Raw genomic sequence first — 24219 nt, forward strand, 5'->3', positions numbered from 1 at the left:
ACTGCCCACCTTCCTCATCACCAGGCATCCCCTATCACCAAACTGCTTGCACTGAAAAGTGTAGACAAGGTGGTGTAACCTGGAAATGGGATACAAGGATAAAAGTTCAAATTCAACAACGAGGCAATTGTGTCCAGAGACTGTGGAACCAGTTTATAATTTTTGGCTAGAGCACCCGGATGAGGTAGAAACATAAATGTTTGTAATCTGGTCTGCAATGGCAGCAATTTTCCTATTTCGCCGTCCTATTGTGAGTTAGGTGGTTTATTGTATTATCGTGTTTGTTTTTGGAGAATTTGAATAACCTTAATGTCTAGACTGCAGTCCTTTTGTGGTTCTGGCCCCAAACCCAGAGAAGCCATGAGTTCAAGTCATTTCTGAGCAAGTTATGAAACTAAAATCGATAAGTCTCCTAATTTGTCAGCTGATATCTGGAACATAGCCACTGAAGCTGCCACATAATCCCATCTGCTTCATTAATGTTGCAGACCACAAGCTTTTGGATGTTAAGTTAAACTGTGTGTATGTGACACAGTCAAATTGCCTCTTTTTCTGGTGTATCTTTCTATAAGAACAGATTGTTGTGGCTGAATATTGTGGTTTCTTACTTAGAAAATGGATCTGTGACCTTTTGTTTAGATATTGTGGTACTCAGGCATTCGACTACATTACAGGCTGTAGGTGTCGGGATCCATAAGATTTTTTCTGGATATTGATCTGCAAGAAATCAATGTCCAAGCGTTTAATTGCACTTTCAGTATTATCAGGATTTGCTGATTTATTGTAAATAACAGAAGAGATTACAATTATGCCAGTACACTAATATAAAATGAGCCCATTTCAGTTATGTAGACAGTTAACTGAATTGTTTTCTGCATGTGTGGTCAGCTACTGTTTCACACATTTATAAAATTTGCATTAAAAACTCAACATTGTGAAACTTTACTTTTTTATTATTCTCATTATCCCAAAGAAGATTGGCTGTGGTAGTGAGTTACACATTATCACCACACTGAGTAAAATAATTTCTCCTTATTTCACTTGGATTTACTTGTAACTGTCTTTTATTTCTGACTCCCTAGTTTTGCGTTCTTTCACAATAGAAACATTCCACCCCAGCATTTCCAAACCATTCTTTGTTTTAAAGATGTCTTTCAGCTGTCTTTGGATCTCTTGCTTTCTGAAACAGAAGACAATCTGTTCAATATTGCATCTGTTTTCTGAAACCTGTAATCTCTCTGTTCTCACACCATCTGATTTCTTTTTCACTTTATTCAGTGATTCTGACTTGATAGACCAGAATTGGCCATGATTCCCTATGAGCCTTCTGACAAGGGTCCTGTACATGTTTCTACTTATCTATCAAAGTGAATCACCTCGCATTTATCTATGCTGAAGTACATTTGCCACTTAACTGTCCAATCTGCATATTTTCTGCAATCATTTATGTAACAGTTTTTAAATATTGACACAGTCTCTGCTTCACATCATTAACCCGAGCACTGTATTCCACAGCCTCAGCACCCCATCTGTATGAACAAGTGTTCATACTCTGCCGATCCTTAATCTCTTGCTTTAAATATTTGGCTGACTACTTTGATATCCCTAAACAAAATAAAACCAGAAGAACTGCAGATGCTGGAAATCAGAAACAAAAACAGAAATTGCTGGAAAATCTCAGCAGATCTGGTGGCTTCTGTGGACAGAAAACAAAGTGAATGTTTTGGGTCCAGTGACCCTACTTCAGAACTGAAGGGTCATTAGACCTGAAACATTAGTAGTGGTTTTTCTTCCAGATCTGCTGAGGTTTTCCATCAATTTCTGTTTCTGTTTTTGATTTCCTTATTTCTACAGCATGTCCATCTTATTGTTTTAATTTGTCAACTTACTTCGTGTGTTTCCATTGCTTTCTACCTGCTATTTGACTTGTAAAAAAGATTCCATGACCCCTTCTCGCTGAATAAATTGTTAAGCTTGTCTTTTTATTTCATCACTTCATTAGCTCCCTTTGGCTTCGCTGTTTTGGGGTCACAGCAGATAAATGGAAGTTTGGGTACAAATCATCAATGACCGAATTGAGTCGAGAAACATGCTCAAAGGCCTGAATGGCCTGTTACTATTCCTGTATTAGTAAATGTAGCCATTTGCGTTAAGTAATTACTCCCCACTCCAGGTTAAATAGCTACCCTTCTACATTCCAGTCCCCTGGCACCAGTCACTAAGCTGTATCAATGTTACTTGAAATGCCAAAGCTATCTTCACTTCCAGGTTGAATTCCCTGATTTTTTTTCTAGTTTACATCTCCAGTTATATATTAACATAATAGAGATTTCCAATCTTTACGTTCAGCTGCTAAACCTGCTTCCTGAAGTCTCTTTGCAGCTATTCGAGCCTTTTCCTCGCCTAGATCATTAACTTTAGTGAAACCAGGATGTAAACAGCCAGCAGTAAATATGAGGGCAATGATCCAAACTCAATGACCTTCTGTTGTTTACGTATTAGGCTCAATAGAAGAGTGTCGGACAGGATTTAATGCATGTCCTTAAAGTGGCTTCAGGATTTATTCTAATCCAAGGCTGAATTTTAAAAAAGGAATGACTTTATTTTAGGTTTAACATAATGCTATATTTAGCTGTTAGCATCCAAACACAATTTTGTAAATGTACTCTGGAATCTTTTTGCCCTGCTGATTTGTTGTCAAATACCTAATTTTATGGAGACACTTTAAATTGCAGAGGAACTTGTCATTTTGTCCCTTAAATCTGTTCTAGTATTCAGTTAGATCAGAGCTGAATTGTACCTCAGCTCTGTGTACATGATGTTATTACATAGCCCTCAATATCCTTAGCTAAGCAACATCTATTAATCATAATGTTAAGCATTTCTATTGAACTCGAGGATCTACAGCTCTGTCGGAGAGAGTTCTAGATTTGGACCACCCTTTATACGATGACGTGTTTTCTATTGAAGAAGGGTGTTGTTCTAATCTTAACCCATCTAGATGTCTCTAGTTTGCATCTCAAACAACCTGATTTTACTCTCACTACCAATGGTGAATCTGCCTTTGGTTGTCTGAAGCCTAAGCTCTGGAATTCCCATCCTCCATCACTTCAGCTGTCTACCTCATCTTCCTTCGTTAATGCACTTCTCTTTGACCAAACTTTTGGTCAGCAGTCCTAATGTTTTCTGATGTGACATGGCGTTTTACTCCATTTTATAATGTTCCAGTGAGGCGTTGAACTGTTTTACATATTAATATTGTTATAAAACAAGTTGCACAATTTGGTGAAGGCTGCATCCCTTTGCTTAGAAGCAGGTGACTTTGGTTTAGTATTGGCTTTTGGATCTTGTGCTATAAATTCTGTGCCCTTTGATCCTGCCCCACTAGCTACCTGACGAAGGAGCAGCACTCCAAAAGTTGTCCTTCCAAATAAACCTGCTGGACTATAACCTGGTGTGTGATTTTTAACTTTGTCCACCCCAGTCCAACACTGGCACCTCCTCATCATGTTAAAAACAAGATCACTGCCCTTTTTTGTTCTTCATCAAAATCTAAGAACTGTGGATGCCTCATGTCTCAAACCTTCCTTTCCACCTACAATCCCAAGTTTTGATATCCCCCAACCATGAGTTTCCAATTTCCATCCTATTCTTTCTCCCCTTTTCAATTTACCTTGGTAGGGGAACAGTCTGACATTGTTTTCTTGTCCTGTGTACAGTTCCACCATGCTGAGTCGGCTGTCAGACCTGGCGAAGGGTGTCAACACTGTGCTGCAGGATCTTTCAGGGGATGATAGTGGAGATGGGACCAGCGGTTCTCAGGAGGTGGTGAGTTACGTGATTCTGCTTTTCCAATCAAAGCACATCATTTCACATTTACCTTTGCCAACTTCCATTTGTTATTTAATTATCTAGTCTGCAAGCTTTCTTCATTCAGTTACTTAAACTGTTTTCTTTAATGTTGACATGGGCCTATTGATAGTAGTCAAAGTATTTGCATTTTCTGTTTCAACTAGGTGTCACTATCACTGGAGAAGAAGCTCCAAATCTCTGAGAAACTGTTCATCTCTCTCCAGAGGTGCTGCCAGATCTGCTGAGTTTTTCCACCGCTTCCAGTTTTTATGTTACTCTCTCCAGATTTCTTTCTGCCCTAAATGTCTTCCTTCAGCTTGAAGTTCTGTGATGGGAGAAGTTTCTCTGAGATCTAATGAAAGTGACCAAAATGAGGTATTAACTATTTCTCTCTCCTTGCAGACTGCTGTATATTTCCAGTTTTTATTTCAGAGTTCTGTGGTATTTTGCATTGGGTGGATAGATGTACCTGCTAGTGCCCTGCTTGAGTGTTTACTGCACAGTTTTTCAAATGATCTTTAACATTTGCTGGATGAAAAATGAATGCATATATTCTGTGATGGAGATTCTTTTACTAAAACCAGTGTAATTTCCCTGATGGGTTAGACCCTTGAGAGAGTGCTGGTCTTTTCTGCCACTTTATTTGCATTGTGCAGGAGACCAATCAGCAGCCTGAGATGGAGGCCTGTCCTGAGATATCAGAGGATGTGTTGGAGCGTCTGGCACAGACTGAGCAGCTTGTGGATCAGCTCAAAGAACTCATACGTGAGAAAGACTTGCAGCTTCAGAGTAAAGAGATTGCAATGAAGGTGAGTTATGGAGTTTAACTGTGATCTGCATGAGAGGTGTACCATTTCTCACACAACTTTTCTGTCATAGTATATACCTCCAGGATTCCACTTGATTATACTAAACACCTCGCGTTATTAGGCAAAATAATTTCTTCTGTGTATCATGGTTGAATTCAGTTCCCATTGGTTTTCATATTTTTCCTGTCCTCCTACTTTCCTTATATAAATTTAAATTTAAGTCTCAGAATCTCTGTTCTAAGCTACCACCTCCTTTCCCCCCCCCCCCCCCCCCCCACCCCCCCACCAAGATTATCTCACATGTAGTGCACCAGAAAACAGAACCATTCTATAAGGCGTGACAGCCCTTTTTAAATTACATTTATATGGACCAGGACCTTTGTATAGCCATGGGGGCCGGGTTTGACGGTCCAGGGGCCCTGAAGGAAGAAGCTTGATAAATACGGGTATTATAATTGATGCTCCCGTGGATGGGAGCCTTGGTGGGGGTACGGTGAGTGGTGTAACATACTTTAGTTTAATTTTAATTTAATTTGAGTTAATTCAAGATTATTATATCTAATTTGACTTATTCTAATTTGGATTGGGTTGTCTCATCTAATCTCGGTCAGCCTAACCTAATTTGCTAAGTACAGTTACTTATTGAATCTCAATGTGGAAAGATTGTCTTGTATTTTTTGTGATAGTTTTGATTTGTTCTATAGAGTAGTAGGTAGTTTCCTGTTAACATTTTTGTAATATAAGGTTGTTATATTGTTTTTCTTTTTTGTATGTGTATAAATTTGTAAAAGAATAAAACCTTTTCTAATAAAAAGAAATATTTTTAAAAAGTTTCATCTGAATTTCTTACAGGATTTAATAGTGACTAGCTATATATTTATACCTGCTTGTTTTGATGTTTGCCACATGTGGTAACATCTCTAAATCTACCCCATCAAATTCATTTATAGTTTTGAAGACCTCTATGGTATCACTCAGTGTACACTTTTCTTTAGCATATAGGGTAGCCATGATCTTTTCCTATGGGTATACCTGTGACAATGCTGCCCCTTTAACAAGGTTTTTTTCAAGAGTGGTTGTAAAAACAGAGGTGCGGATTTGTCTGGAAATGGTTACTTTGAAGAATGGCCAGTTCTCCCAGCTCAGTTTTTTTTTTCTAGTCTGGTTTAGTTTTAGCAAGCAGTCAAAAACTCTAGCGGATCTAGTAAGGCAGGGACAGTGAAAAGAAGTTCCATATTTCAACAGAGGTCTTGCCTGAACTTTCTTTCTGAAAACTCCTACCTCTGAGAATCTGTGTTAAAATTTACCTTTGCCAAAGGATGTGTCTATGAGATGTTGCAGGGATTGGAACAGCTTTGTCAAGTTTAGATATTGTGTCGGTTGGATTATCAGATAAGTTGTTATTCTAAATTCTGTTTTCTTTTGTTCGTTTTTTCTCATCCATAATATTTTATTACTTCTGTTTTGTTTAAGGCTGAGTGGTTTGATCAGCTGCATCACTCCTGCCATATCCACATTACATTTGCCTAAACGAAATATAAAAAGTTAGGGTCTGGCTACCTTAAAACGTTTTGAGGAGGTCTGGTCTGGTCCATAACATAACCACTCAGTTCTTCTATGAACTTTATCAATATTTTTCACACTTTTGCCAGTGCCTTTGTATCCTCCTTGTAATAGAGATCAAAACTAATATCTGTGTGTGTATGCTTGACACTATATGTGGGTGGGAGCTGAACCCAACTCTACACTATTTCATTCCCATTTTGGTATGTGTGACTCTGATTCTACACAAGCTGGTAGATTGCTGACCATAGCAGCAGGGGGAGTTGTTTTGAGTGCACTGTTTAATAACAGTGAACCTCTGATTATTTCACAGGAGGAGAAGGAGCTGTTTGATGCCAAATTGGCAAAACTAAAGCTGCAGGCAAAAGCAAAGGTTGTCTCGTTAAATGCTCGGATCGAGGAACTGCAGAAACAAACATTATCCATTCCCTCATCACAGCCAGAGGAGCATTCTGCTGAGGTAAGGAACCAGATAAACTTAAGTGTTTTTTTTAAAGATTAGATTCCCTACAGTATGGAAACAGGCCCTTTGGCCCACCAAGTCCACACTGACCCTCCGAAGAGTAATCCACCTCGACCCATTCCCTATATTTATACCTGACTGATGCACCTAACACTATGGCCAGTTCACTGGCCTGCACATCTTTGGACTGTGGGAGGAAACCGAATCACCTGGAGGAAACCCACACAGACACAGGGAGAATGTGCAAACCACAGAGACGGTCACCCCTGGCGGGAATCAAACCCAGGTCCCTGGTGCTGTGAGGCAGCAGTGGTAACCACTGAACCATTGTGTATCGGTATATGGTCTTAAGGATTCCATCCATGTAGCTTAAAACAGTTGCTTGACTAATTACACAAATGTACCTGACTTGAAATGTCATAACCTAATTGCAGTTTTTGAGGCTGGTGACTTTATTGAGGAACCTCAGATTTAAAGCCAGAGCACACAATGCCAGATCCTATTCACCACAAACAAGTTGAGAGAAAGTGAAGTAGATAAAAAAATTGTCATGAAGAGTTACAAAGTGCCCTTTGTTGCTTTGCAGTGCCTGTCCTCATTGCTTTGTGGCACACAATCCCTGCTGCTTTATGCAGGTAGCTTTCCAACACAGAGTTCAGGAAACATCCAAAATGAAATATCTAACTCTGACCTGGAGTCAATTGGAAAGAATTCTAATTCTCAGTCACTTGATGCCATCAATATTAATCACACTGATAATGACATGCAGCTAACCATCAAAGACTACTGCTGGACTTGTCATAGTTTCCCAATTACTGGCAGTCAGTGTCTAAAATAACAAGTGAGTAATGATATAATCAGTGTGAGAGCAGTTTTTCTTTTTAATCTTTTGAAGCTGATCTGCTTTGATCAGATTATAGTCTTTCAAATTCTGTTCTATTTACTGTCTGCTAGGCTTTGCTGATCCACCGTTATTTTAGCCACTGGCTTTTGACAGGTATTTGTGAAGGTTTGAAAATAGCTACTATTTGTGAGTTAAATATCTCTTCATCAAGTGAGCCATTGTTAAGTGTTAGATGGAATAACTTTGACACAACAAATATCCTATCAGTTTTCTTTTCAAAAGGCAGCACTGCTCACTATCTTTATGAACTCCTCCAAACCACACTCCTGTATTTTTAATCTTTTGTCTATCCCTGATTTTCATCTCACTTAGAATGATTGCAATTTAAATTACAATTTCAGCTAACGAGACTCCTTATCTCTCAAATTCCTTATTTAAACTTCTCTGCCTCTTTGACCAAGAGTTTGGTTATCTGTCCTAATACCTCTTTATCAGTGTCTGATTTTTCTTATTAAGCTTCTGTGAAATAATTTGGGATGTGAGATACAAAAATTAGGTATGGAGTAAAGCTCCCTCAATATGGTCCCAGAAAAATCCCTCAGGAAAAGGTAATGTGAGTGAGATTCACCGGAGATATTCACTGGCGATTAGAAGAACCAGGCGTATCCCATATAAATCTGTAAAGTTCTGACACGCTGAGACAGGGTAAACGCAGGAAAGTTGTTCCTGCTGATTAGGGAGCGCCAAGCCAGGGGGCGGTGCAGTCTAAGGATACAGAGTAGGCCATTTAGGACTGAGATGATGAGAAATGTCTGCACACAGAGAGAGGTGAACCTGTGGGAATTCTCTTCCACAGAATGTGGTTGAGGCCAAACATTGAACGTTTTTAGGAAGGACTGAGAAATATTTGAAGTTGAAAGAATCAAAGGAATTGGGGAGACTGGGGGATAAAGGGCACTGAGTCGAATGATCTGTCATGATCAAATTGAATGATGGAGCAGATTTAAAGGGCTGATTGCCCTACTCGTGCTGCTATTTTTTATGTTTTTATGAGAGACAGCATTAAATTCCCTCATAACTGTTCAATCAAACTGTCACAACACACACACAGCATAATTTTGCTAAGAGGTTAAATTTCAATTGCATTCAATGTCCACAGCAGTAATAGCCTTGAATTGTTAATTCTTTATGCTCATCTTGAGTGAAATTGTTAATTTTGTGCAATGTTAGAAGCAGTAATGTGATGTGGCCTAATTTCTGTGGAGAACTGGATTGAGACATTCCAAACTCAATAGAATCCTTTCATCAGGAAAGATTCATCCATTCACTTTGTTTTGATTTTGTTAGAATCACGTTCTGACTTAGTACATTGCTCCATCAACTGGGAAACCAACTTGAATGAGATTGTAATTTTTTTAAAAATTACATTGACAGGTGCGTCTAATACAAAGCTCCGCACCAGAGCAGCAAGATGAGATCCAAAAGCTTAAGAATCAACTTGAGCAACAGGAGGAGAACTGTAAGGCCGTGCAGGCAGCTCTCAATAGTTCAAAGGACCAGCTTCAAGCTGCCAATGAACTTCTGAAGCAGAAAGAGACTGAACATGCCCAGCAGGTAAAGAGATTAGTTTTCTGTGAAAGAAGGATAGGGATAGCCTGGTTTAGATGAAGGTTTGATGCTTTGTCCCATTAAACACACTCAGGACAAATGCAGTACGTGTAGATGGGTTTACTCTAATCCCGATCAGTCGTCGTAGGAATGTTGTAAACAGGGCTGGTAATTTGGTGTGACGTTTTACAGAATTCAAAGCAATATAGTAGATGAATCAGTCGAAACTGTAGCCTACAGACAAATTTCACATTGACCTCTGGTGACCGATCCCAGAGGCAAAGGGTTTGTAGCTGAATCCTTCTGCAGCCCAAATTATGTATTCATGTTTTGTAACTACAGCTCCGTTCTGTTCAAGAGGTCATTCTCAAAAAGGATACACGATTCCAAGAGCACATTCAGAAACATGAGGAAGAGCTCGCATCCAGATCTGAAATAAACAAAGAGTTGCAACAAGTAAGTGTTGCTAGACCAGTAATAAATTAACTATGGCTTACGGATAGGGAGGTGAAAGTCTGAGGGAACTGATGACAAATTGAATAGGTTAAGAAATGGTGAAATGAAAGAACACCGAGGTGGCGCGATGTAGAAAATGTTCGAGGAGAAAGTGAGGACTGCAGATGCTGGAGATCAGAGCTGAAAATGTGTTGCTGGAAAAGCACAGCAGGTCAGGCAGCATCCAAGGAGCAGGAGAATCGACGTTTCGGGCATCAGCCCTTCTTCCTGAAGAAGGGCTCATGCCCGAAACATCAATTCTCCTGTTCCTTGGATGCTGCCTGACCTGCTGCGCTTTTCCAGCAACACATTTTCAGCTATGTAGAAAATGCTCAGCCTGAGAAATCATAGCCAGTGAAGTTCTTGATATTCTATTTGCAATGTTTGATTTTGAAATGGGTTTCTGTAATTAGATTAGATTTGCTGTTGAAGCAAATTTGTGTGAATAGCTAAGGGAGAACTTGCATTTACTGAGCGTTTTAACAAACTCGGGTGTTCCACAGCTCTTTACACCAATGAAGTGTGAATGTTTTGAATCCAGTCATCTTGCATCAACAGGTCACTGGACTCAAAATGTTTACTTTGTTTTTCTCACTACAGATGATGCTTAGTTTTTTTTCGCTCTTTCTGTTTTTGTTTCCGATTTCCAGAATCCGCAGTTCTTTGCCTTTCCACTAATGAAATGTAGTCACTGTTTAAACAAAGGAACCAATCTCACAGGGCAAACTCTTACAAACAGTAATGTCCTGATCATCTCATTCGATCATGTTGGTCAGCGAATGAATATTGATGAGGCCTACAGAGATAATTCCCTTGTTCTTCAAAATAATGTCATGGGATCTTAAATGCTGAACTGAAATAGTACTCAGGGCCTCAGTTTAATGTTGAAGAGTGTGGTGCTGGGAAAGCACAGCAGGTCAAGTAGCATCTGAAGAGCAGGAGAATCTCCTCAGATGCTGCCTGACCGGCTGTGCTTTCCCAGCACCACACTGTTCGACTCTGATCTCCAGCATCTGCAGCCCTCACTTTCTCCCCAGTTTGCCTCAGTTTAATGTCCAAGCTGAAAGATGACACCACCTACTGCAATAAATTGATATGTGCTGAGTTCTGTGGTGTCAACTAGACCCACAACCTTCTGGCTCTGAGGCAACATTATAACCACTGAGCCGCAAGTGATGGTATGACTCTCTTCAGAAAGACCTGGGTATCTATATCAAAACCAAAAGAATTGCAGGCGCTGTAAGTCAGAAACAAAAACAGAAGTTGCTGGAAAAGCTCAGCAGGTCTGGCAGCATCTGTGAAGAGAAATCAGAGTTAACGTTTCAGGTTCAATACACCTTCCTCAGAATGGGGTCCTTCATTCTGAGGAAGGGTCACTGGTCCCGAAACGTTAACTCTGATTTCTCTTCATCGATGCTGCCAGACCTGCTGAGCTTTACAAACAATTTCTGTTTTTGTGTGTGGGTTTTATATATATCTTTTTTTTTTGAAGAGGGAATGGTAAACAATTGTATATGGCATAAAAACAATGTCACAAAGCAGAAGCTGCAAAATGACTTTGAAGTCCTTTACCTTTCTCTGAAAGCATTTAGTAATTGTGGTTAAGTTGTTCATGAGGCGCATTGAGTCTGGGAGTACGTTGAGAGCACAACATAATAAGTTATGCTAAATGTACAAAGTTAAAAATCACACAACACCAGTTTATAGTCCAACTGGTTTATTTGGAAGCACTAGCTTTCAGAGCGCTACTCCTTCATGAGGTGGTTGTGGAGAATAAGATTGTATGACACAGAATTTATAGCGAAAGTTTGCAGTGTAATGTAAGTGAAATTTTATATTGAAAAAGACCTGGATTGTTTGTTAAGTCTCTCATCTTTTAGAATGACCATGTTGGTTTCAGTTCTTTCATATGTAAATCGCAAAACTTTTTTTAAAAAAGTTACATTCTCAAGTGAACTTTAACAATTGGTGCCATGTCGGCCCAGATAATGTATTGAAGGTGTTAGCTGCCTGTGTGAGGCTGTCTGTATCACAATGGTCAGACTGATTCTAATCTAAAAAACAGATTTACAGAATCTTACATGGGTTCATGCAGTTTTTGAGCAAAGAAAAATGTAATTCTGCAAGTACAAGTTCACACCACAAACTTATATGTCTATGTGTGCATGTGTGTGTGTCTGTGGAGGGGGGGGGGAGTGGTTATGAGTGTCTGTGAGGGTGCGTGTTTATGTGTGTGAGTGTAAAGGGGTATAAGTCTGTGAGAGCTTGTGTCTGGGAGTGTATGTGTGAGTGTACGAGAGAGGGTCTGTATGAGTGTGTGTGTCCATCTGTCTGTGTGTGTATAGTGCAATGGGATCACCTGTCGTGTGACATGAATCCAAAGTCCCGGTTAAGGCCATCCCCATGGGTACCAAACTTGGCTATCAGCCTCTGCTCGGCCACTTTATCGTTGTTGCCTGTCCCGAAGTCCGCCTTGGAGGACGGTCATTCGAAGGTCTAAGGTCAAATGTCCTGGACAGCTGAAGTGTTCTCAGACTGGGAGGGAACACTCCTGTCTGTTGATTGTTGTCCATTCATCTGTTGCCACAGCCACAGCTCAGTCCTGCCAATGTACCATGCTTCCGGGCATCCTTGTCTGCAGCATATGAGATAGACAATGTGGGCTGAATCGCATGAGTACCTGCCACGTACATGGAGGGAGGCAATACACCAGGATGTCCCATCGTATCAGGCAGTGGGACTCTGTGTGAGGACCTCTCTGGTTATATCGAAGGCATCATGAAACCCATTGTACAGGAGACCCCCAGCTTCTGTTGTGACACTACAGATTTCTTACAGAAACTCAGCGCCTACTGACCAGTTGAACCGAGAACATGCCTCACCACAATGGACATTTCAGCACTCTACACCAGCATCCCCCACAATGATGGCATCGTGGCAACAGCCTCAGTGCTCAACACCAACAACTGCCAGTCTCCAAACACCATCCTGCAACTCATCCGCTTTATCCTTGATCACGATGTCTTCACCTTTGATAACCAGTTCTTCATCCAGACACGCCGAACAACCATGGGGACCAAATTTGCCAACATTTTCATGCACAGATTGGAACAAGACTTCTTCTCTGCGCAGGATCTCCAACCAACATTATACACCAGGTACATTGACAACATTTTCTTCCTCTGGACCCATGGTGAGGAGTCACTGATAAAACTACACAGTGATATCAACAAGTTTCATCCCACCATCAAACTCACCATGGACTACTCTCTACTATATGTCACATTCTTGGGCACATGCATCTCCATCAAGAATGGGCACCTCAGCACCTCACTACCGCAAACCCGCAGATAACCTCACAATGCTACACTTCTCCAGCTTCCACCTGAAACACGTTAAAACAGCCATCCCCTATGGACAAGCCCTATGCATACACCAGATCTGTTCAGATGAGGAGGAATATGGCAGGTACTTGGAAGAACTCATAAGAACTGGGTATGATGCTCAACTCATCGACCGCCAGTTCCGATGTGCCACAGCAAGGAACCATAATGATCTCCTCAGGAGACAGACACGTGCTGCAACCGACAGGGTACCCTTCGTTGCCAGTACTTCCCAGGAGTCGAAAAACTATGCTATGTTCTTCGAAACCTGCAACACATTATCAATGCCTTTAAACAACTGCCAAACCTCAAACAGATCATTGTTCGTAGCAAACTGCCCAGCTTTCAGGATGATACCATACAACCTTGTTCACGGTAGATGCTGCAAGACATGTCAGAATGTCAACATGGATACCATCATTACATGTGGGGACACCTCCCTCCATGTACGTGGCAGGTACTCATGCGACTCAGCCCACGTTGTCTATCTCATACGCTGCAGGTAAGGATGCCCAGAGGCATGGTACATTGGCAGAGGCTACGGCAATAGATGAATGGACACCGCACAACAATCAACAGACAGGAGTGTTCCCTCCCAGTCAGAGAACACTTCAGCGGTCTGGGACATTTGATCTCGGACCTTCGGGACAGGCAACAACGAAAAGTGGCTCAGCAGAGGCTGATAGCCAAGTTCGGTACCCATGGGGATGGCCTCAACCAGGACCTTGGGCTCATGTCACACTACAGGTGACCCCATTGCACTATAGATATATATACATACACACACACAACATATTCACACAGACCTTCTCTGTTTTGTGTGGTTTTTACCTTTGTACACCCCAGTCCAACACTGGTGTCTCCAAATCGTGACTAAATGTACAGCTAACATGGAACAGTACAGCACAGGAATAGGCTCTATGGGGCCAACATGCCAATCTAAACTAATCCCATCTGACTGCACGTTGATGTGTCTGTCTAAATGTTTCTTAAACTTAAATTATATGCTTCTACCACCTTCCCTGCCAGCACGTTCCAAATACCTAATGTATCTCCCTTAAGCTTTCCCCCTTTCACCTTAAACCTGTGCCCCCTAGTATTTGACAGTTTCACGGTGGAAAAGACTTCCGATTATCCACGCTATTTGAGCCCCTCATAATTTCAATTACTTCTATCAGGTCGCCTCTCAGCTTCTGATGCTCAAGTGATAACAATCCTTGTTTGTCGAACCTCTCCTACTAGCTAATCACGAGCCCAGATCCATGCGCTTTTGCCCACCTTACTGCAAAAGCTACATTCAGAATGGCCAGGCTGATCGATGCTCAGGTGGACTGAATTATTAAAAATAGAGTTCAAACATTTTCTGTGGTTCTCTTCGATCTGATTTTCATTCATTTCTTTATAATCCTAATGTATGGAAGCACATGTGTCTGTGCATGTTCATGATTGCTTCTATGCATATGAGGTCTATCCAAGTTGAGTATGCATAGTAAGTGCATTTGCCCACTTTTGTTTGTATCTCGTGTGTGCATATTGTCCTCACATCACAATGTTGATGTGTCTGTCCTGTGCATAGAGGATGCTCGGTCTGCTGAGGGTTTGCCACAATTTCTCCTTTTGTTAGATTTGCAGCATCTAAAGTAATTTGGTTTCCTTTCTGATTGATTGTGTTATGTTCCCAGGCACCTCCTACCTTTCTTCAGATTCTGAATGCATAAGCTTTTTCACTGTTCCCTCTACCTTGTATTTTGTTTGATTGGCAGACGGTGAAATCATTCCAAAGAAAGCTGGAAGAGAAGGAGGAAGCACTGCTGGGACGGACGCGGGTGGTGGAGATGTTGCAGCAGGAACTGAATGATAGCGATCAGAAAAAACAGGTTTCTCAACTCATTTAAATCGTGCCTCTCTTTGTTTTTATTAAGAAACTTGGGTACAGTGGGGCAGGACAGATCCATATACATATAGTAGCAAAGGGGGAAAAAAAAGCAGTTGAGAAGTAGATGATTTCAGGTAAAAAGGTCTGTCGTGAACTGGGGATGGTAATTTAAAAAAAAAATTTTTTGTTATTTTGGCAAAACTCAATATTTTTGTCTTTTGGTGCCTTGATAACTAGGAGGCTTGCAGAACGCTTCAGAGGGCAATTGGCAATTCGCCAGGTTAGTGCAGACTGAGTGACATACAGAACAGACCAATTAAGCTTTCCTTCTCAAAGTAAGGTTGCAAAAATATTAGACTTAGCAACAATTTAGTAGATTCTGAAGAAGGGCTCCTGCCCAAAGCGTCGATTTTCCTGTTCCTCGGATGCTGCCTGAACTGCTCTGCTTTTCCAGCACCACTCGAATCTTGACTCAACAATTTCGTAGATGCCTGGCTGCTGTTCTTGATCCTAATTTTTATTTTCATTCCATGTAGGTGTCCATGAAACTTGTCTTCTGAATACCTGTAAACTGTAGGAGGAAGAGAAGACTGAGAAGGGAGGGGGTTGCATGTCTTTTATGTCCTATGGGGAGAAAAATGAATTTAACAGGAAATGGATTGAATAATGGAAGATGGAGGCAAGAGAAAGTCATGTTTCGAGGCCAGAACAAACCAGGGAACAGGAATAAAGAGAATGGTTTTCATAAAGCAGCAAGTGACAGGGAAGGGAGCTGCACAGTTAGAGATAGTGAAACAAAAACAGAGGGTGCTGCTGAAGCTCAACAGTTCTGACAGCATCTGTGAAGTGAAATCCAAGTTAACGTTTTGGGTCTGGTGACCATTCCTCAGAACTGTTACCAGAACAGACCCGAAATGTTAACTTTGATTTCTCTTCACAGATGCTGTCAGACCTGCTGAGCTTTTCCAGCGACTTCTGTTTTTGTTTCTGACTTGCAGCCTCCGTGGTTCTTTCAGTTTTTATTTAGAAATAGTGAAACGTGCTCAGTTAGTGCTTTGGGATGTGCAGTAGATTCCATGGAGTTGAGCGTTCTAATGTTTATGAAGCTCACTGTGTCTGTGTATTGGCCAAAACCTGTTGAGGTAAAGGGAAGTTTCAGGAGTTTTTTTTTACATTCAAAGCATTTCTCAAATTAGCCCCACTAACCAAGGGAATTCTACAATTGGCCTTAATTTCCCAGCATCCTGGCAGTTGTATATGACCCAGTGATGTGATGGAAAGTGGATGCTTGGGGGCACTGGGTGAGAACAGACTCTCTTGTCTTTTTCCTTTGAAGTAGACAGGGCTGATTTCTCACATGGAAGCACGCTAGAATGGAGTCTGTGTGAAGTAGAGGATGAAAAATTGTTTAAATTTTGTCCTGGAACAATACATCCCAGTGCACATCCTACACTTGGAAAAGGAAAATACAGAACCAATGTGCAGAACCAATATTACAGTTAAACCATAAAACAGGCTCCCTTGGACCACAATGAAAGTGGTTAGTGTTCGCTCATTTAAATTCAAGGAGGACACGTTGTAAACAGTAACATTTTGGGTTGGTGGATATGAGTAATTAGAAACATAACATGTGGTAAGTTCAGCAGACTGGGAGGAAACCTTGACTTTGGACTTGAGGTTCAAAAATGTCCACCCAAAGGTTTTCCTCATGCCTGGGTCTTTTGTAGATAAATTGGTAAAGATTGTTTGCTGTGTTTGGTCAATAGCTCCATTACGTTGTATTGTGTGACTCCCAGAATTATAGGAAATGAGCTAATTTTCATTCATTTTTTTAATCCTAATGTGTCTGTGCTCTTTACATAATGATTGCTTATATGAGCTCTATACAACTTGAGTCTGCACAGTAAGTGCCTACTTTTGTTTGCATCTAGTGTGTGTCTATTGTGTGCATATTTTCCTCACATCACAATGTTGATGTGTCTGTCTTGTGCATAGAGGATGCCTGATCTGCTGAGGGTTTGCAACAATTTCTCTTTTTTTTCAGGTTTGCAGTATCTAAAGTAATTTGATTTCCTTTCTGATTGTGTTATATTCCCAGGCACCTTCTATCTTTTCTTTAGGTTTAGTTCCTGCATGTAAATGCTTGTAAAAGGGACATATTTGAAACAACTTTTCAATTTTTTTTTAACATGCTTTTGTCCTTCAGGTCCTCGGGGAAAAGCTGCAAGAGGCCGAGGCCAGCATTGCTATGTTACAAACTGCACTAGAATCGGAGAAATTATCAGCTGAAACACGGCTGAGGGAGGTGACTGAGAAATATGAGACTGAGTTAATGGAGAAGAATTGTACTGTCACACAGATGCAACAGGCACTGCAAAATGCACAGTTATCCTGTGCTGATCTGACAGCACAAAACCAGGAGCTGCAAAGTGTGATGGAAGACCAAGAGAGAATGTGCAAAAGATTGACTGACGAAATAAAGGAGTTGCAAGGTAACAAAGTAAAACTCTCCAGGAAAGTCAGAGCTACATTTTTAAATAGCAATTATCTTTGTTTCTTGTTCAATGCTTCGGCAGAGGTTTCCATGATCTTTCCAATAATCGCTGATCCCTGTTTAGAGTAGGACTTGCTTTGAGGGTTTACATTAAAATCCAATTTTATCTTTCATTTGTTTCTGGGATTAAGCAGTATCTCATGTTATGTAGTTATGGTGGTTAATCAGAGACCTGAGTTTAACATGCTAATTATGTGATATGTTTATTTATAGTTAAACATAATCAGAAAAGTTCAATCATAGTACAAATGGCAGGTTATGTTGAACTCTCTCTGCACTTTCTCAGCATCTGTAATATTGTATCCTGCACTCTTCTGTTAGCTTGCTGCATTTGTATAGCGCGATCTGCCTGGAAAGCATGTACGACAGCACTTTTCACTCTACCTTGGTACATGTGACAGTAATAAATCAAATTAAATACAATATATAAACATATACATTGATGCTAGTCTGAAATTGGTCAGATATTCTTGTGTAAGAACTTTATAGTTTGAAAAGCATGGTTGTTAACCAGGCAAATGCAGTTGTTTAACGCATTCCATAATTTTGGTATTGATGTAAAACTACATCAGACCTCTTTCATTAAGCAGCACTTCAGAATAAGTCTTCATATAAAGTCAAACAAACTTACCTTTTTTTAAATTTATTAATTACTTGACTTGAAATGTTTCAATAACTTTTTGAGAATTGTGGGTGATGATTCCGGTTTTGAATACAAATCCAGCGTGAATGAAAAGAGAAGGATAGGAGGGGAAGTACTCTAGAAGTTAGGTGATACCAGCCTTTTTATCTTACCATTTCGGTCAACTTCATATTTGCTAAAGCAGAAATGCTAATTGAAAAATTGGCACATTAGGCACCTAGTTTCAATATAGATAATTTCCAGGATGGGTACAGTGCTGGAAAGATAAACATAAATCCCCCCTGGACTGTCCTAACAAACATTTACAGGCCAAGCACAGTATGGATTCAATGCAGAGTAAGGTGCCCAGTGCACAGTGCACTGTGCTGTCAAATAATCCTCGACCTGAATAGTTTAAATGCAGAGTAAAGTTTCCCCTACCCATCCATGCTTAATGGAGATTGTAATGTCTTTTTTCAGGATTACTGAAGTCCCTCATTATGGTATCATGCTAGTAAATCTCCTCTGCATGGTCCCAAAGCCTTGGCATCCAGAATTTGATGCAGGGCTCGAATTGAGATTTAATCAAACAACCCGTGTTTTATAAGAACAGAAAAGCATAAGCAACAGGAGAATTCTATTTAGCTTATCGGGTCTGCCCTTGCATTCATAAGACATAGGAGTGGAAGTAAGGCCATTCGGCCCATCGAGTCCACTCCGCCATTCAATCATAGCTGATGGGCATTTCAACTCCACTTACCAGCATTCTCCCCGTAGCCCTTAATTCCTTGTGACATCAAGAATCTTATCAATCTCTGCCTTGAAGACATTTAGCGTCCCAGCCTCCACTGCGCTCTGCAGCAATGAATTCCACAGGCCCACCAGTCTCTGACTGAAGAAATGTCTCCGCATTTCTGTTCTGAATTTACCCCCTCTAATTCTAAGGCTGTGTCCACGGGTCCTAGTCTCCTCGCCTAATGGAAACAATTTCCTAGCGTCCACCCTCTTGAAGCCATGTATTATCTTGTAAGTTTCTATTAGATCTCCCCTTAATCTTCTAAACTCCAATGAATACCAGCCATTCCTCATATGTTAGACCTACCATTCCAGGGATCATCCATGTGAATCTCCGCTGGACACGCTCCAGTGCCAGTGTGTCCTTCCTGAGGTGTGGGGACCAAAACTGGACACAGTACTCCAAATGGGGCCTAACCAGAGCTTTATAAAGTCTCAGTAGCACAACGGTGCTTTTATATTCCAACCCTCTTGAGATAATTGACAACATTGCATTCGCTTTCTTAATCACGGACTCAGCCTGCATGTTTACCTTTAGAGAATCCTCAACTAGCACTCCCAGATCCCTCTGTACTTTGGCCTTACGAATTTTCTCACCGTTTAGAAAGTAGTCCATGCTTGTATTATTTTTTCCAAAGTGCAAATCCTCACATTTGCTCACATTGAATTCCATCAGCCATTTCCTGGACCACTCTTCCAAACTGTCTAGATCCTTCTGCAGCCTCCCCACTTCCTCAGTACTACCTGCCTGTTCGATTCAATTCAATATGATTTATCCACTAGACCTTCCCACACTTTTTCCACTTCCCTTAATTCTTATCATACCCAAAAAATCTATTGGTTTTTGTCTTGAATATAATAATTAAACATCCAATGATCTGGCATACAGAATTATAAAGATGCCTAACCCCTTGAATGCAGATATATTTCCTCATTTCAGTTCTAAATGGCCACCCCATATCTTTTAAACTGTTACCCCTTGTTTTGGACTCCCTAGCAAAGTGACACATCTTCCCAACCCCTTGAGAATTTTGTGTTTTGATTTGATTATAGGGAATATAAACCAAGTCAATTAATCTTTCCTCCTAGAATCATCCTTCAACCCAGGAATTAATCCAATGAACTTTCATTGTATTTCTCTAAGGCCCATAGCTCTTCCCTTAGATGTAGAGACCAAAGCTGCACATTATACTCTCCATATGGTCTCAGCACGGCTCTGTCTGATTATAATAAAGCATTGTTTCTATTTAACCCTATATGTTAATTTTCTGTGACCTGTGTACAAAGGCACCAAAGCTGTCCTGAATACCAATATTTCCCAGTCTCTCACTGTTTAAAGGATATCCTGGTTTTCTGCTATCCCTGCCAAAGTGGATAATTTCACACTTCACCTTTCATGCCATGTTTTTGTACTGTATGGTCAAGAGTATGCTTTAACAACCAAATGATAATTAAGAAAAAAAAAGCCTAACTGTTACTGTGTGGAATTTTCTTTCCACTGCCCTATGTAGAACTCATTATTTACAATCTGTATCAATGATTTGGATGAGGAGACCAAAGGTGCAGTAGCTGAATTTGCTGATGATATCAAGATTAAGAATCGATAAATAAATGTAGACAGGCAAGTGAGAGATCAAACATTTGGCAGGTGGAGAATAATGTGGGAAAGTGTGAACTTGTCCATTAGAAAAGGGGTGTATTTATATGGAGAGAGATTGCAGAACTGGTAAGAGGAACCTGAGTATCCTGGGGCGTGAACCACAACAAGCTGCTCTGCGGAAGGCACTTGAAATATTGGCATTTATTTTCAAGGGCAATTGAGTATAAACGCAGTGGCTTTTAGTGCAGCTGTACAGGGTCTTGGGAAAACCACATTTGGGGTATAGTGTATATTTTGGTCTCCATTAGAATGTAGTGTGCAGTTGTGATGTCACCTTCATAGGAGGAATCTGATAACACTGGAGAGGATGCAGAGCAGACTTACTGGGATGTTGCCGGGGATGAAGAAAGTTAGGAAGAAAGTTTGAACAGATGAGAGTTGTTTTCCTTGAAGCAGAGCAGACTGAGCAGAGATGTGATTGAAATATGTAAAACTATGAGGGGCACAGACAGAAAACGTGGATCTTTTCCCTTTGTGGAGAGATCAAAACTCAAGGGCATCAATTTAAGGTAAAAGCAAGAGACTTAAAAGGATGTAAGGACAAGTTTTTCACGCAGAGGGTGCTGGGAATCTGGAATCACTACCTGTATTTGAGGTAGTAACAGAAACCCTCATAGCATTTAAGTATTTAGACATATATTTGCAATTCCCACTCTGTGGCTGTTGGTCAAGTGCTGGGCAATGAAGTTAAATAGTTAGCTGGCTGTATCTAACTGCCACAGTCGTGATGAGTTGAAGGGTCTTTTTCAATGCTGTAGACCTCCTATGATTCTTTGACTGTATTTTAAAAAGGATAGAGTTGCTTGAGAAGCAGTTCAGAGACTGTTCACTTGAGACATTCCTGGAATGAAAGATTTGTTTTATGAAGAAAACTTGTTCAAGTTGGGTCGATATCCATTCAAGTTTAGAGAAGAATCAATGATGATCTTATTGAAACTGATAAGGCGTCATGTTGGTATAGATATGGGAAGGATGTTCCCTCTCGGGGGGAAGATTAGGATTAAGGGGCAAGGTTTAAGAATAAGAGATTTTGCGTTTTGAGATGGAGATGAAGTTTGATTTGTTTTGGAAGAGGGTTGTGAGTCTGTAGAATTCTCTTTCCTCAAAAGCAGTAGAAGCTGGGATCTTGAATTGATTCAAATGGAGATTTTTGATAGATAAGGGTTGAGGGTTATAGAGCCAGTCAGGAAAATAGAGTTGAATTCACTCCATCATCAAGTTGAATGACGAGAGTATGTTAGGGTGAAAGGGAAGGCTGGTAACTATAGGGAATGCTGGATGACTAAAGAAATTGAGGATTTGGTTAAGAAAAAGAAGGAAGCCTATGTCAGGTATAGACAGGATAGATCGAGTGAATCCTCAGAAGAGTATAAAGGAAGTAGGAGTATACTTAAGGGGGAAATCAGAAGGGCAAAACAGGGACATGACATAGCTTTGGCAAATAGAATTAAGGAGAATCCAAAGGGTATTCACAAATATATTAAGGACAAAAGGGTAACTAGGGAGAGAATAGGGCCCCTCAGAGATCAGCAAGGCTGCCTTTGTGTGGAGCCACAGAAAATGGGGGAGATACGAAATGAATCTTTTGCATCAGTATTTACTGTGGAAAAGGATATGGAAGATATAGACTGTAGGGAAATAGATGGTGACATGTTGCAAAATGTCCATATTACAGAGGAGGAAGTGCTGGATGTCTTGAACTGGTTAAAGGTGATAAATCCCCAGGACCTGATCAGGTGTACCCGAGAACTCTGGGAAGCTAGAGAAGTGATTGCTGGGCCTCTTGCTGAGATATTTGTATCATCAATAGTCACAGCTGAGGTGTCGGAAGACTGGAGGTTGGCTAACGTGGTGCCATTGTTTTAAAAGGGTGGTAAGGACAAGCTAGGGAACTATAGACCAGTGAGCCTGATGTCGGTGGTGGGCAAGTTGTTGGAGGGAATCCTGAGGGACAGGATGTACATGTATTTAGAAAGGCAAGGACTGATTCAGGATAGTCAACATGGCTTTGTGCGTGGGAAATCATGTCTCACAAACTTGATTGAGTTTTTTGAAGAAGTAACAAAGAGAATTGATGAGGGCAGAGTGGTAGATGTGATCTATATGGACTTCAGTAAGGCGTTCGACAAGTTTCCCCATGGGAGACTGATTAGCAAGGTTAGATCTCACGGAATACAGGGAGAACTAGCCATTTGGATACAGAACTGCCTCAAAGGTAGAAGACAGAGAGTGGTGGTGGAGGGTTGTTTTTCAGACTGGAGGCCTGTGACCAGTGAAGTGCCACAAGGATCGGTGATGGTCCCTCTACCTTTTGTCATTTACATAAATGATTTGGATGCGAGCATAAGAAGTACAGTTAGTAAGTTTGCAGATGACACCAAAATTGGAGGTGTAGTGGACAGCGAGGAAGATTACCTCAGATTACAACAGGATCTTGACCAGATGGGCCAATGGGCTGAGAAGTGGTAGATGGAGTTTAATTCAGATGAATGCGAGGTGCTGCATTTTGGGAAAGCAAATCTTAGCAGGACTTATACACTTAATAGTAAGGCCCTAGGGAGTGTTGCTGAACAAAGAGACCTTGGAGTGCAGGTTCATAGCTCCTTGAAAGTGGAGTCGCAGGTAGATAGGATAGTGAAGAAGGCGTTTGGTATGCTTTCCTTTATTGGTCAGAGTATTGAGTACAGGAGTTGGGAGGTCATGTTGCGTCTGTACAGGACATTGGTTAGGCCACTGTTGGAATATTGCGTGCAATTCTGGTCTCCTTCCTATCAGAAAGATGTTGTGAAACTTGAAAGGGTTCAGAAAAGATTTACAAGGATGTTGCCAGGGTTGGAGGATCTGAGTTACAGGGAGAGGCTGAACAGGCTGGGGCTGTTTTCCCTGGAGTGTCAGAGGCTGAGGGGTGACCTTATAGAGGTTTACAAAATTATGAGGGGCATGGATAGGATAAATAGGCAAAATCTTTTCCCTGGGTTAGGGGAGTCCAGAACTAGAGGGCATAGGTTTAGGGTGAGAGGGGAAAGATATAAAAGAGACCTAAGGGGCAACTTTTTTACGCAGAGGGTGGTACGTGTATGGAATGAGCTGCCAGAGGATGTTGTGGAGGCTGGTACAATTGCAACATTTAAAAGGCATTTGGATGGGTATATGAATAGGAAGGGTTTGGAGGGATATGGGCCGGTGCTGGCAGGTGGGACTAGATTGGGTTGGAATATCTGGTCGGCATGGACGGGTTGGACCGAAGGGTCTGTTTCCATGTTGCACATCTCTATGATTCTATGACTGAATGGCCTGCCCCAGCTCCTCAGTTCTATGTTTATATTTTGGTCACGGAGTCTTCAAGACAAATCAGGAAGTGTAAAATTCAGAAAGAACTATTTCTTTACTCCTATAGATGGACTGAAGAAGGTTGAAGTCAATGAGCAATCGGAATCTGAACTAACGTCACAAAGGGAGACATCTCTCCGAGTCCAGGAGCTTGAGGAGAAAATCCAATTACTACAGGTTAGCGAACCGTTTTTGATAGTGGGATGAATGAGATGAAATACATTGAATTAAAACAAAACAAAACACGTTTGCTGATTTGTGAAGTCTACAATATTGTCCTCAGACATTGGCAAGTAGGAAGTTCGAGATTGGTGTAACGGAGGTTTTGTCACTGCTTGTAATTTTGTTGAAGCTGTGTGTGTGTG

The 24219-nt window shown here is 40.9% G+C and overlaps 1 protein-coding gene across 5 annotated transcripts in view; it reads left to right on the top strand.

Annotated features, from left to right (window-relative positions):
* LOC140466929 (golgin subfamily B member 1-like) overlaps positions 1–24219 on the top strand; it is a 73147-nt gene that overhangs the window by 1455 nt on the left and 47473 nt on the right. For 4 of the 5 annotated variants that reach the window (XM_072562781.1, XM_072562779.1, XM_072562784.1 and 1 more), the window contains exons 2-9: positions 3720–3828; positions 4509–4661; positions 6538–6684; positions 8966–9145; positions 9482–9595; positions 14781–14894; positions 17100–17385; positions 23922–24031. In XM_072562781.1, coding sequence (XP_072418882.1) covers positions 3727–3828; positions 4509–4661; positions 6538–6684; positions 8966–9145; positions 9482–9595; positions 14781–14894; positions 17100–17385; positions 23922–24031 — 1206 coding nt within the window. In that variant the 5' untranslated portion in view covers positions 3720–3726. Of the gene's footprint in view, positions 1–3719; positions 3829–4061; positions 4228–4508; positions 4662–6537; positions 6685–8965; positions 9146–9481; positions 9596–14780; positions 14895–17099; positions 17386–23921; positions 24032–24219 lie in introns of those variants that run through there. The other variant, XM_072562783.1, reaches the window with a different exon arrangement.

The sequence above is a fragment of the Chiloscyllium punctatum genome, chromosome 44, assembly GCF_047496795.1.
Source record: "Chiloscyllium punctatum isolate Juve2018m chromosome 44, sChiPun1.3, whole genome shotgun sequence".
Taxonomy (NCBI): Eukaryota; Metazoa; Chordata; class Chondrichthyes; order Orectolobiformes; family Hemiscylliidae; genus Chiloscyllium; species Chiloscyllium punctatum.